This window comes from Polypterus senegalus, chromosome 1, assembly GCF_016835505.1.
Source record: "Polypterus senegalus isolate Bchr_013 chromosome 1, ASM1683550v1, whole genome shotgun sequence".
NCBI classification, from domain to species: Eukaryota; Metazoa; Chordata; class Cladistia; order Polypteriformes; family Polypteridae; genus Polypterus; species Polypterus senegalus.
Genome location: NC_053154.1, coordinates 230310746 through 230324719, shown reverse-complemented (window position 1 = coordinate 230324719; position 13974 = coordinate 230310746). Strand labels below are relative to the sequence as shown.

Below are 13974 nucleotides of genomic sequence, written 5' to 3'. Positions count from 1 at the left end.
CAAGTCCACAGGGGACTGAAATGCTTGCGAGTGAAAATTAATGATTCAGGTTAGAGACAGGGAAAAATATTTTACAGCACAGTTCAGTGGACGGGATGAAAGAGGGTGGGTTCACCAATGCTTAGTAGCTGAAATGCTTTTTTCTTTTTTCCATTTTGTACTTGAAAAACTGTGATGATCAAATTGACAACAATCTTCTGGTAGGCATTCATGAAAGTTCTGCACATGGCTGCTATAGCTCTGTGATGTCATGTTGGTCTTGCAAAGCATCAAGAGGTGACTGGGAAAAAAAACATTTGCCTAATCCATCCACATAGCAATTTTCTGGGAGAATATTTTGCCATTAAGGTGACTGGCAAACAGAGCATATTCGCTGTGAGTACCATACATAGCTTCCATAAAACCACAAGCATCAGAAAGAAATTATCTGAGACAAAAAAATAATTAAAAAAAATGTCTCAAATCATCAAATCATTACACAAGAGCAGAGCCTCCAACTAGATGGCTCTCTGCCTCACCATTCTCTCTCCAGTGAAAACAACAATATAGCACCAAGAAGTGAAAGTGTCTAATTCTTATTCCTGCTCCATACATCTGACAATAAAAGTATAGAATCTGTTCACCAACTTCAGTCAGGAGTAAAAAGGAGAGGTATGACTTGGAGAGGCACAGTGAGAAATAACAAAAAAATCCCTGAAAGAAACACAGTTGCTTTGGTTTTGGTAACAACCACCATGTTCTTCAATAAAGGGTTTTTCTGCAACTTTTCTTTTTTCCAACAAGGCTTCAAACTGTTACAAGACATGCACAAAATTTAAATGATGTAATGCATGCTACTTGCAATTTAAATTGAAGCCAGTAAAATATCTCAATTCCTTTCTGACACAGACATTTAGAAATTGCACTAATACTGAAAAGGGTGGTAGAAAGGAAATTACCTCTAAAGCAATTTGTATCTGGCCTCTTGGTCATGTGAAAAGATCTAGTAACCAGTATATGCAGTAAATTATTTGGATTTGTTTTAAATTCACCAGATTAAAGATAAATTATTGACCCTTTAAAATTCTGTATATTATTAATTTGAAATGGAAAGTTTCAACTCTCATTTCCTTCCAGAAAAAAAGAGTTAACCCCTATTTTAATGAACTAATGCACTGCACTTCCCTAGACATTTACATGCCATTTAGAAATGACATTTTTGGCATGGGTGCAAGTAATTATGCCTGCAAACCATTTTAAAATGTGCACAGTTAAGCAAACAAGAGTCATTATTTTTAAAAGCAGACTACTAAAAAGACATTTGAAAAGTATAATCTGAATGTCTCATGTAGATCACATATTTGAGCTCTGATATCCAAAGTCTAATTTACTCCTACATTCACAGTAAGACCTACTTAAGTGCTATTAATTTTCAGAAAACAAGAATATTTACTAGTAAGCCTGCGGTATAGACATGGTCATATACCAGATTTATTATGCTCACTAGATGCCAAAGAAAGAATGTTGGAAGAAAAACAGAAGGCATATGGATTTTTGGATCAATACTCCACAGATTGTGCACCCTTTCACATGGGATGTGGGACAGACTCAATATATCATCTGCAGAGTACACTAGAGTAAAAAGTTAACAAGAAGGACTAGGTCCAAACACAGTACTATCAAAGGCAGCGAACACTTTTTATATTGATACTTGAAGTATGTATTACAATAGTGGCCCAAATAACATCCAATGAAAAACCAAAATGTACACTATAAGTTGAATGAGCTGTAGGAGAAATTCATGATTATAAATTCTGGCTATATGACAGCATTAAAATCTTTAGCATATCTAGCTTCTTTAAACATCTCTGCTGTAACAGCAGGGAAAGCTTGAGAACCTCTTTCAATTACTAGATGTAGACAGAAACACTACATCATTATGGGATCCTGGCAATAGTGAACTGAGGATTAAAATTGTAGACGATTTCCCATATTACGAGGAAAATGCTATTAAATTATACTGAAAATGTATATGCATTTATTAATTAGGGAAAACCTCAACAATAAAGTGTGCCCAAAAATGTTTACTTGGGTGTGGAGTATAGAACATCCGTAGAGTGTGTACTTGAGTATGCATAAAATTATTGTTTTGCTTTTGAGTCCTTTTGCCATCAGTAGATGAAAATTTAAACACTAACATTGTGGTCTGAACAGAACTTAATGTTACATCTGAAATTCTATAGTAGGAATGGAATTGTGGTATTTATGGCATATACATGGTCTTAATAAATGAGCATGGTTTTTAAAATATTCATAGCCTTACTGACAGTGTTTGCTTCTCAACACAACCATGACATGATTGAATCTGACTAGTCTGCTACAAAAAATCTTTTTGTTATCACCATACAATGAATTGAGTCTCAGGTGCTCATGATTCTGCCAATATCACTGGAAAATTATCCTTAATACACTCAAAGGAAAAGAGTGTCTAGATTAATATTCAAAACTTTATTAAACCTATCCAGCATCTTGGACACCGGGATCACCAAATTGCCACACTTTACATTTTTGAAGATGCGGCAAGCTATTCATTTCCACCTTAAACCTATTCAAAAATGTATTAGACTTAAGAGAAAATGAAGATGCTGTGTTTGTCCCATTATTTTTATTAAACTAGAAATGGTAACATAAAACAGTGCATGAGGTTAGGTATATAATCATACCCTCATACCTAAGTTACACAGGCTTAATACTATAGTTGAAATTTCAAGCAATCTATATAGTTGAAATTTCAAGCAATCTAAACGATTATTTCTGAAATAAAAAAAGAAAAAAATTGTGTTAGAGGTGGTGGAAAGGTTAGTATTGCTGTCTCATTTTATATTAAATGCGTGTGTGTGTTCTGTCCACGGTTGTTTTCGCCTTGCTCACAGTGCTACTGAGATAGCCTCAAGCCTCATGACTTAACCCTGAATTGGATTAACAGGGTTTCAGTGTGTATATATATATATATATATATATATATATATATACACTCACCTAAAGGATTATTAGGAACACCTGTTCAATTTCTCATTAATGCAATTATCTAATCAACCAATCACATGGCAGTTGCTTCAATGCATTTAGGGGTGTGGTCCTGGTCAAGACAATCTCCTGAACTCCAAACTGAATGTCAGAATGGGAAAGAAAGATGATTAAAGCAATTCTGAGCGTGGCATGGTTGTTGGTGCCAGACGGGTCGGTCTGAGTATTTCACAATCTGCTCAGTTACTGGGATTTTCACGCACAACCATTTCTAGGGTTTACAAAGAATGGTGTGAAAAGGGAAAAACATCCAGTATCGGCAGTCCTGTGGTGAAAATGCCTTGTTGATGCTAGAGGTCAGAGGAGAATGGGCCGACTGATTCAAGCTGATAGAGGAGCAACTTTGACTGAAATAACCACTCGTTACAACCGAGGTATGCAGCAAAGCATTTGTGAAGCCACAACATGCACAACCTTGAGGCGGATGGGCTACAACAGCAGAAGACCCCACCGGGTACCACTCTTCTCCACTACAAATAGGAAAAAGAGGCTACAATTTGCACGAGCTCACCAAAATTGGACAGTTGAAGACTGGAAAAATGTTGCCTGGTCTGATGAGTCTCGATTTCTGTTGAGACATTCAAATGGTAGAGTCAGAATTTGGCGTAAACAGAATGAGAACAGGGATCCATCATGCCTTGTTACCACTGTGCAGGCTGGTGGTGGTGGTGTAATGGTGTGCGGGACGTTTTCTTGGCACACTTTAGGCCACTTAGTGCCAATTGGGCATCGTTTAAATGCCACGGGCTACCTAAGCATTGTTTCTGACCATGTCCATCCCTTCATGACCACCATGTACCCATCCTCTGATGGCTACTTCCAGCAGGATAAGGCACCATGTCACAAAGCTCGAATCATTTCAAATTGGTTTCTTGAACATGACAATGAGTTCACTGTACTTAAATGGCCCCCACAGTCACCAGATCTCAACCCAATACAGCATCTTTGGGATGTGGTGGAACGGGAGCTTTGTGCCCTGGATGTGCATCCCACAAATCTCCATCAACTGCAAGATGCTATCCTATCAATATGGGCCAACATTTCTAAAGAATGCTTTCAGCACCTTGTTGAATCAGTGCCACATAGAATTAAGGCAGTTCTGAAGGCAAAAGGGGGTCAAACACCGTATTAGTATGGTGTTCCTAATAATCCTTTAGGTGAGTGTATATATATATATATATATATATATATATATATATATATATATATGGCGAAACACATGTCACGTATTCTTTGCATTATTTGACAGTAAAAACTATTTCAACCACTCTATGATCGATTTGCTTCTCGCAACTGAAAGAGGGCTCCGTGGCGGATATTAGCCGACTTCCTGACCAACCACAAGCGTTACCTGGTAGGTAACCACCCATACAATCAGATTGTGATTCCGACTAGGAATGCCATGAATATGGTAGGTAACCACCCATACAATCAGATTGTGATTCCGACTAGGAATGCCATGAATATATATATTCATGGCATTCCTAGTCGGAATCACAATCTGATTGTATGGGTGATTACCTACCAGGTATATATATATATATACCCCAATAACGGTGCACTGCACGTTATACACTTGACTTGAGCATTCCTAGTCTTCATACTATTTCTCTGTATGTTTTTTATTAATTTACTCAGAGGTTGATACGCTTGCTGCTTCCTAAGCAGCTCTTCTTTTTTCCACCCTAGCAGCCCGCTTCTTCTCTTCTTTCATCGGCATCTTTTCAAGTTAAAACTAATTAAGTCAGTGTTTGTGTTGCAATTACTTTGTACGTTTTCCTTTAATTTTTCATTTAAGTTGGTACTGAAGTCTTCAATCTGCCTCAAGAATAATTTAAGATATGAAGAGGTAGAGGAAGTGACAGCAAAGGTGGTAGGGATGAGAACGGCAGCCGTATGCATGTGCCACATAGCTGCCCAGCTGGCCGCTGCGGAGAATTGATTCTACAATAAAATAAAAAGAGGAATAACTTTGGTGGTCAATCATCACCCTGAAAGTGAATAGTAGTGGTCACGTAGTATATGTGTACCAAATTTCGGGTCAATAGGTCAAACGGTTTGCGAGCTACAGGTGATTTAAAATCCTGGACAGATAAATGGACAGCCACGGTAGTGTGTTATATATAAAGATATATGTGTGTGTGTAATCAGACCAAAGTAGGCTTGTGTAAGTTTAACTCTTAACTACTCGCGCTGGCATACACCAATCTCATTTATTTTTGTCCAATGTCCTTTTACTTGAACTTACTGGTAGCATCCACCATCTATCCTCTGCTTGATTCACTACAAGTTCAGCGTCAAAATGGTTTCACTTCAGTGTACCCCCAGCTTGTTTTATGAATAGATACACAGTCGCAAGTTCCATACGGTGCATTTGGTACACTGCGTTGGTACTTACTGTATGTATGTGTGACAACGATGAGATGATCTCCTTGCAATGACTTTGTGATACATGTGTAAATACTGCAGTGGATGAAACTGTGACTGTTGAAGAATGAGCACTGGAGAAGTGGATCAGGTTTATTTTCAGATAGTCCTAGACTGTGTTCTACTATTCAGTAACATGGTATTAAATTAAAAACATGTAAAATTTTAAATTATTATAATATTTTATATTACAACCTCATTGCGTGCATAAAGAACATTGCATGAGTACTTATGAGATAAGAAATGGTTTGAGTAGTTAAGGGTTAAAAAGACCAGTCTAACTTAACATTAAAAAGCTATTTCCATGATATCTTTATGTATTGTTTTAATATTTAGTAAGCTGAGGCACCCCTTGTCTTGATTAGCAATGCAATTATCAATCAGATTTATTCTGGTTTTACTGCTTGCATGCTAGACACATTAGCAATTGAAATTTAGCTTTATAAAAGGCGTCCTGCTGCCAACTTTCATTACAGGCAAAAGACAAAGATCAATTATGGCAGCATTCTTTGATAAGTCAACATTTGAATAACAAAGAAAATATGTAAACTTGTCAGGTTTTAAGGCAGTATTCTTTGCAATGAGCCCTATGTTATCAGTACTTAGAGATGGAATAGCTTTTTGTGAATGCAAGACTAAAATGTATAGGTGCAAAAAATGGACTACACCTGTGATGACTATGATTTTCAGGTGAAGTATAAATATACCCATAATGCGGTCACATCTGGGACGTAGTTTGCAGGCAGTACACTATAATACAGAAAAATAAAGATGGGTAGTAAGACATTCAAGCTGACAGTGCACTAACAATGGAAATGTATAAGGCCTTGACATAAAAACATGGACATCAAAGTTGGGGAACATTGTGTCCTTTAATTATAGAAGACACTTTGGGCATTGTTGCTATGGGGGTGCTATACTATAATGGAAAGATAGTGTGGGTTAGTGGTTAAAGATTTAGGAGTACTGCAATGTAATAAAAGGTACCAGGAAGTCTCATCACAGTAGGTTTGATCAACAGCTATGTGTTTATGGTGGTCATGATACCATGCATGCCCAAACATTTTAGTCTATGCTGGAGGTCAGAACAGTAAGAACACCTGAGATGAGTAGACGGAGGTCTAGTTCAGCTGCTTGAGAGGAGTTTTAGAGGTCAATCCTGCTCAAGGATGTATTTGGGAAATTCAGCCCAGAAATGGCTTCTAACAAGATCTTAAATCTCCTAATGAAAAACGTTGTTACTATAAAGCCATTTGTAAAGGAAGCTGAAATGCTCAACCAACATTAGCAAGAGTGAGGCCAGGTCTCAGTAGGAGGTAATGGAGGTTAAGGGGCCATTGTGGTATGGCATCATTTACTAGTTCTAAGGGTTCTAGACATCCTAAATCAGGGGTGGCGAACTACAGGCCTAGAGTGCTACAGTGGCTACAGGTTTTCATTCTAACCCTTTTCCTAATCAGTGACCAGTTTTCACTGCTAATGAACTTTTTCCCCATCACTTTAATAGCCCTGTTGGAAGAGTTCAGCCCTCTGAATTGATTCCTTTCTTCATTAAATGACAGCTAAGCAGAAATGAGATGTGAAACATGCTAACAGATGATCAGTTAAACTGGGGCTTCAAACTCCAACCAATTTCACTCCAATCACTTTCTTACTGAGAAGACATTTCTTGCTGTTAATTAAACCCGTTATTTAATTCCAAGGCTTGTTGCTGCTCTCATTCTTCCACAGCACACACTTCAAAAACTGTTGTTATTCTGTTCTTTCTAAGAGCACCATCAAAATGTTTTGGTGACCTGAGAGATCAGCCTTACCAAGACTATCACCTCTCTTTAATTTCAGATATTGTATGATGGGCACAGGGGAGCTGGTCATGTGGTGGCTGGTTTTGTGTCTCATTATTGTTTGGCTGCTAATTAAAGAAAAAGAAACAACTAATGGGCCTGAGTCAAGTCAATTAAAAGAAGTAATCAGCAGCAAAAACTGGTCACTAATTAAGAAAATGGTAAGAATGAAAACCTGCAGCCACTGTGGCACTCTAGGCCTGGAGTTCGCCACCCCGTCTTAGAAAGAACAGTTTTTCAATGTATAATCACTAGATTTTATGAACACTATTATGTATTCTTTGTCTGTTTTGCTTGTTTTGGAATTTTCCCAATATTTCTGGCCTCTTCCAAATTAAAGACCTAAAGTACAGCATGTAGTCTCATTAGGGCATGATATAGCTTAAGGATAGCCCCTTGAGACTGGTATCCCACAGAGCTTGTGTCAAAAGTTGATTTTTTTTTTTTTATTTTTACTTCTCTATTCTATAACACTAATAATTTTACTTGGTCTTATAGTACATGCTTTATATGTATTTGTCAAATTTAATTTTCTTCCAGGTCTAACAACTGACCATATATATAATCTAATATTCAGGGGCTATCAGGAAAGGCTTTGGAGGTTGCTCAGATATTTGATAATTTCCCTTTACAGTCATAAAGTGGATCACCAGGACGTTCCCAGGACCCTTGCTGTTGCTCCACTTACCACCTACCATTGCACAAAGCATTAAAGCAAGTGACACCAAAAAGATGGTTTCAGTAGCTGAACGGGGAGATGAAGATAACACCACCTTTATTAACTAGAGTCAACACTCATGCATTTTTGTGTTGGTTTTTTCATAATATTTTACGTACTGTGCATATATATGTTGAAGACAGCAGCATCCTCAACATTAAATACTACAGGGGTTCAAAATGTGACCTCATCTAAAAAGCAACATAAACCTATGCTTAATCCAGTTTTGCATAAATGTACAAGTGATGACTAGCCTCTCATTACATACTTTATCAAATTTTACTTGAAAGACAAAGTCAGCAACAAAATACCCTCAACTAAAATGAAATTTTATTTCATTGTTTCTTCATGTACTAGGGTGTTGTACCGTGTTAGCCATTATGAATGTAAAGAAAAGCCAAGCAAAATGACACCTTTTATTGGCTAACTAAAAAGATTACAATATGCAAGCTTACATCTTGCATGAAGAAGGGGTTAGAGTTGCCTCGAAAGCTTTGCTTATTGTTTCATCATAAAAGTCAGGAGTATTAGTAAATTACAATCTCTAGTCTCCCTCATCTAAGCACAATTCAGATCAGTTTTGTTCTATTTCTTTTTTTTTTTATCTAAAGTATGTGTTTCTTTTTGCATTCTTTAAGCCACAAGTTTAATATGGATGTTGCCTAAGTGTGTCTTTTCTACTCTCCTGTTCATGGACAGGATATCAATGCATAGGTGATGCTTTGCGAGTTCCCAGATTGGGAACATCATAAGATCAACCAACAAATCAGTGCAGTGGCTGTGGTTTTGCGGACATCGTTGGCCCTTTTCCCATAACTGGGTGTAGAGCTCAGAAATATAGCACAAGCTTGGAGTAGAATCACTATTTCTTGGTCGGTTGAATTGACTTGAGCCTGTAGATAAAATGCCCCCATTATGCTTCCCACATTGGGTGACTGTTGTAACTGACAAAGCTCACTGGGAGAAGACCCAGGTCAGTATAAGAATAAGCTGGAAGGATTATGTCTCTTAGCTTGCCTGGAACTGTCTAAGAACTCCCCAGAAGGAAGCTTGAAGAACACGCTAAGAATATGGTGCCATGCTATATCCTTAATGATTTCACTGTGACCCTCATCTGGCTAAGTGGACTGAAAGAAAGGTCTATAAATAAAAGAAACAAACTAAATATAAACTCAAAGTACACTAAACACATTCATCTAGTAAAGTTACACATTTATTTGGCTTAAATAGTTTCAACAGTAATTAAATAAAAAAATAGCTTCCTGAACATACACTAGCATATCACTACATAAATGATGACCAATAAAGAATGATATATCCAAACGCAGTACCTGTCCTTAACTGGTTGAAAGTTTGGTCACTATCGGTTAAGCATAAAGACATTGAGGGACTGGTTTTGCCAGTGTACTTTAAAGTAACTTTACATTAAATCAGATCAATCAGCAGGCAATCTATTACTAGTTTTAGACAGCAGCTTAAATAAAAATATATAAATCTTATGTGAAGTAAGGAATTAAACACAGAGAAAGCAAGTAACTAAAATACATTCCAGTGATGTTCACCTACCTTGCCCTTGTCAAAGTAATTGATAATTTCTTGGAAGAGTTGGTCCTTCAGTTGTCCTTGGGTTCCTGCTTGGTAGCCATCCCGCTGGGTTAGATGAGCAGCACATGCCTCTTCAGACCACTGGGAAAAGTGTGACAAGAAAGTCATTAATAGTAAAGAACAATTCAGCAGACATGTCCAGTGGAACAGGATTAGTCATCACATAGTGCATATTAGAAAAAGTAGAAAACTGTGGTGATAAAAACTACAATGCCACAAACAGATTCACAGTAAGCATCTCATACCTACAAAAGAGCCACTTGTATTTAAGAGAGCATACATGCAACTTTGGAGACAGCAAATGATGAATTTATGCAGTGGTGGATGCAGTATTTAATATCATCTCTGGATAAATGTGTAATAACTCAAAAATGCATAATTAGAAAAAAATGACAAAATAGCTGTATCATTTCTACAATAAGAACAATGAAAGTGAAAATAATGCTAATGCTTTCAGCAGCTAAACAATATTCAAGAGCATAACAGATGGACCAACTATTACCACTCAGAGACATTCTGCAGCTCTTTAATAACTGAGCTATAAAAGAGAATGTGTACAGATATTTTCAACAAAACATATAATCAATTCGGCATTTTTTTGAGTTGGCTTGAACCATTTTGTATGACCCACTTTATAATGAAAACATTTTAATTTTGAAGTCTTTTGACACTCTTGAAATGACTAATTTACTGCACTTGGAGACCAGTCACCTATTCACATTTTGCATGTACCAAATACTTGAAGAAATAACACAGAGATCAAATTTAGTTTGCTTCTTCAAAACTGACAATGCTGCTAAAAAGAAAGCTTCAGTACATTAGTGAATGACAACTGCTATAACCAAAAGGCACAGACTTCAAGCAAGTTATTATAGACTTCTTCCGTCTAATTAATTGACTCGAAATGGGCTTAAGCTGTAGGCAGAATTAGCTGTAAACCACAGAAGACCAGGGCCACATCTGCTGGCACCAACAAAATTGGTGACAGAATTTCCCAGAGCTGACAGTTATAAGGATCATCACTATAGGCAATAGATGCCTACCAACAGCAAAAAAGCTGCATTTTTTTCTATGACATCATAGAATGCTTTCTGAAATTACTCTCTAAATATTTTATTCAGTTTCCACAGCATAATTAGTTTCTAGATGCTGATTTTGGTCTCATTTATATGTAATATTTTACAGTTAGATCCTACTGAACACTAAGCGTTAACAGTGCCTTATTAACAAATGAAAAACGATTGTCTTCAGTGCTCAGTATATAAAATTCTTAGGATTACTTGTCATTCCAATGTGCTGTAATTTTTATTATTTTTAAAGGTGATGATTGCCCTTATTCGGCCTGCTGATTTAAAATAAAAGGAAATATAAATATAAAAGTGTCTGCTATAAGAGTAGTCAAATGTTGACAGGAATTTAAAAATGCAATTATATCAATTTATTTGCATTATACGGAATGATCTTGTATAGATAGAATTTTCAGTGGTCTTCAATTAACCCTTCTAGTGGCAGGCCTAACACATTTAACAACTGGATGCTCTAGTAAAGTTTAGGCTAATAATTGCCTCACCCTGGCATGCAAACCAGTTAGTGAGATTTACCAAAAATGCTTCTTAAAGTGCTCTGTAAAATCACCACACACCATTTAAATGCTTTCATTAATTTAGGACAACAAATTCTTCAATCATTTCAGCATCACTGCACAACATTTGCCTATTCAATATGAGGATATATGTTCAGCCATAATGTTGGTTATGCTAATGACATGTAAGTTCTACATGCAAAATGTTTTCATTATAAATGTGTCTCTCTTACCACTGGCCCAACAAACACTCTGAAGTGGGGCAAAGCTTAGTCATTTCAGCCTGCACAAAGCAAGACCTTTCAAAATTACTGCTTTGGAAAGGAGCAAAAATAACAATAAAAACACACAAGTACATCTACAAGTGAAACAATGTTGTAGCATTTAAATACACATATAAACAGCATATTTTGTTTTCTGCTGTATCAGCCAAATATTAAAAAAAAAAGTCTGAACCTCTACATACAGTACCACCAAAATGTAATATGCAATTTTAGTATTACTGCAGGCATAGCCCTGAAGCAGTACCAAATGTGCTATGGCTGACAGCATATGCCTGCATTTGTAGTAATAGACAAGTGGTTTTTTACAAGCATACATTCATGGATCATTTGCTTCAGGAATGTGAAGAAGACATGGACAGCATTGTCATGCAAAGAAGCATCATGACAGGTAAAGACAGATGCTTCCTGATGCCAGTTGTGAAATGAAACAGGAAAACAACTGTCAGGTGCAGTCACTTTCACAACTCGTACCAAATGGAGAGGTGAATATTGTTCTGCATTCTGAAATAAAGATTTTTGCAGATTCAATTGCACACTGATTATAAGAATGCATCTATCAATTAAAACAGGAATGGTATAAACTGGGTTTGTTTTTAATTTAAGAGCAGATAGTGAAGACAGCAGAGAACATTATTGGGGTGCCTCTCCCATCACTACAGGATATATTTTACAAACGCAGTGTCCGCAAGGCCTGCAGCATTGTGCAGGACCCCTTACACCCCTCACATGGACTTTTCATACTTCTGCCATCCAAGAGAAGATACTGCAGCATCAAAGCCAGATCTGACAGGCTTCAGGATAGTTTTTACCCCCAAGCTGTCAGACTCCTTAACACTAGAATTACCAGAGCCTACGAAAAAACTGGTATATCCATCCCACCTTCAATCGCTTCGCGCCTCTCCATCAGCGTTCTTTTGTCCTGTAATTGTGTCAATAAGCAGCAAGAAGCCTACTATCATATCATATCATATCCACCGCCACACAGTTTTCTCAGCTAACGTCTTTTAGCCCCGGCTAATTTAGTTGAGCGTCCGGCTGTCATCTCACATGACGTGATGACATGCGAGATGACAGCCGCAGATCTACACACAGGTAGATCTAATGATCTATAGAGATGGCAAGGGACGAGCGGGCGGGTGAGCAAATATTTTAGAAGCAGGATCACTAGTTGCGAGGGGAGAGGCACAGGACAGGATGTTGCTGATCATTTGATGCTAAAGCTAATAGTGGGGACGAGGTGGAGAGGAGTTCACAAGCAAAGAGGAGGTGTGCTTTCGAGAGAGGGGTGTACATGGTAATAGTCGGGCGTAACAGCTTAATACAGTAGCAAGGAGTATGGAGAGGTGGGTGGGCGAGAGGGGGCTGTACATGCTAATAGCGGGAGCGGAGTGGCAGTTCACAAGCAAAGAGGATGCGGAGGTGGACAGGCAAGAGGAGGACTGATAAAATTGCATGCATGCTGTCTCTGTCTGACGTACCAAAACCCCAGTTCCTATCCTTCCTTTTTCTTTCTCCACATAACCAATCACCACATGATAAACGTCTTTGTGAAATTAAAACTAATTATAAACTTGGACCACGGAGTGTTCAGAACTTTAAAAAAAATCTTCATTACACATTTTTAATTATGCCATCCATTCAGGGTTGCGCCTGTCCTAGCAAGCATTGTGTGCGAGGCAGGAGGCACATCGCAGGGTGACTACAAGCACACACACACACACACACACAATAGTAGGGTCAATTTAGCATCACAAAATCCCACATCCTACATGACTTTGAAAGGAAACTGAAGCATGCCGAGTAAACCCACCAGAGAAACATGTAAACTTAAGGCTGGGAACACCCAGGACCCCCTTTGCTGTGAGGCAGCTGTGCAACCTCCACACCACCGTGCCCCCACATGATTAGTACATGCTTTAATGCATTTCATCATGAAAATTATATCAAGTATTCATCTTGGCATTGTAAATATACAGGGAGCAGGAATATCATGAAATTAATGTATTCTGTGTGGTGATCGCTGCCTGCGATGAGAAAGTCAGTTTAAGAAGCACATACCAATTAACATGGCTCGGGGAACACTTAACACAAAGTATTTCATGCCCTACATAATTTATGACGGGGTTTGAGAAAATCTAGTAAATTAAATATTAATTTTAAGATGAAGTTTAGTTTACGATGTTCTACTTTAATGACAAACTACAAGAATAAAGTCAACATGTCGATTTTAATCTCGAGATAAACGGCAAGAATACAGTAGAAATGTCGACTTTATTCTCAACATAAGCGTTGAGACTGAAGTGGAAATGTCGAGAATGCATACCTGCCGTAGTGCAAGTGTGCATTGAATATCCAACAGGCTCTCACTTTCCCACTCAAAAAAAGAAAAAAAGTGTTCAGAAAACAACACTGCTCAGTTATTTCAGAAAAGAGACGCCACAAACTAAT

The 13974-nt window shown here is 37.6% G+C and overlaps 1 protein-coding gene across 1 annotated transcript in view; it reads right to left on the bottom strand.

The window, feature by feature from the left end:
* Positions 1-13974, bottom strand: part of dock1 (dedicator of cytokinesis 1) — a 710521-nt gene that overhangs the window by 117502 nt on the left and 579045 nt on the right. The window contains exon 39 of the mRNA XM_039774569.1: positions 9622-9741. Within this exon, the coding sequence (XP_039630503.1) occupies positions 9622-9741 (120 nt within the window). The remainder of the gene's footprint in view (positions 1-9621; positions 9742-13974) is intronic.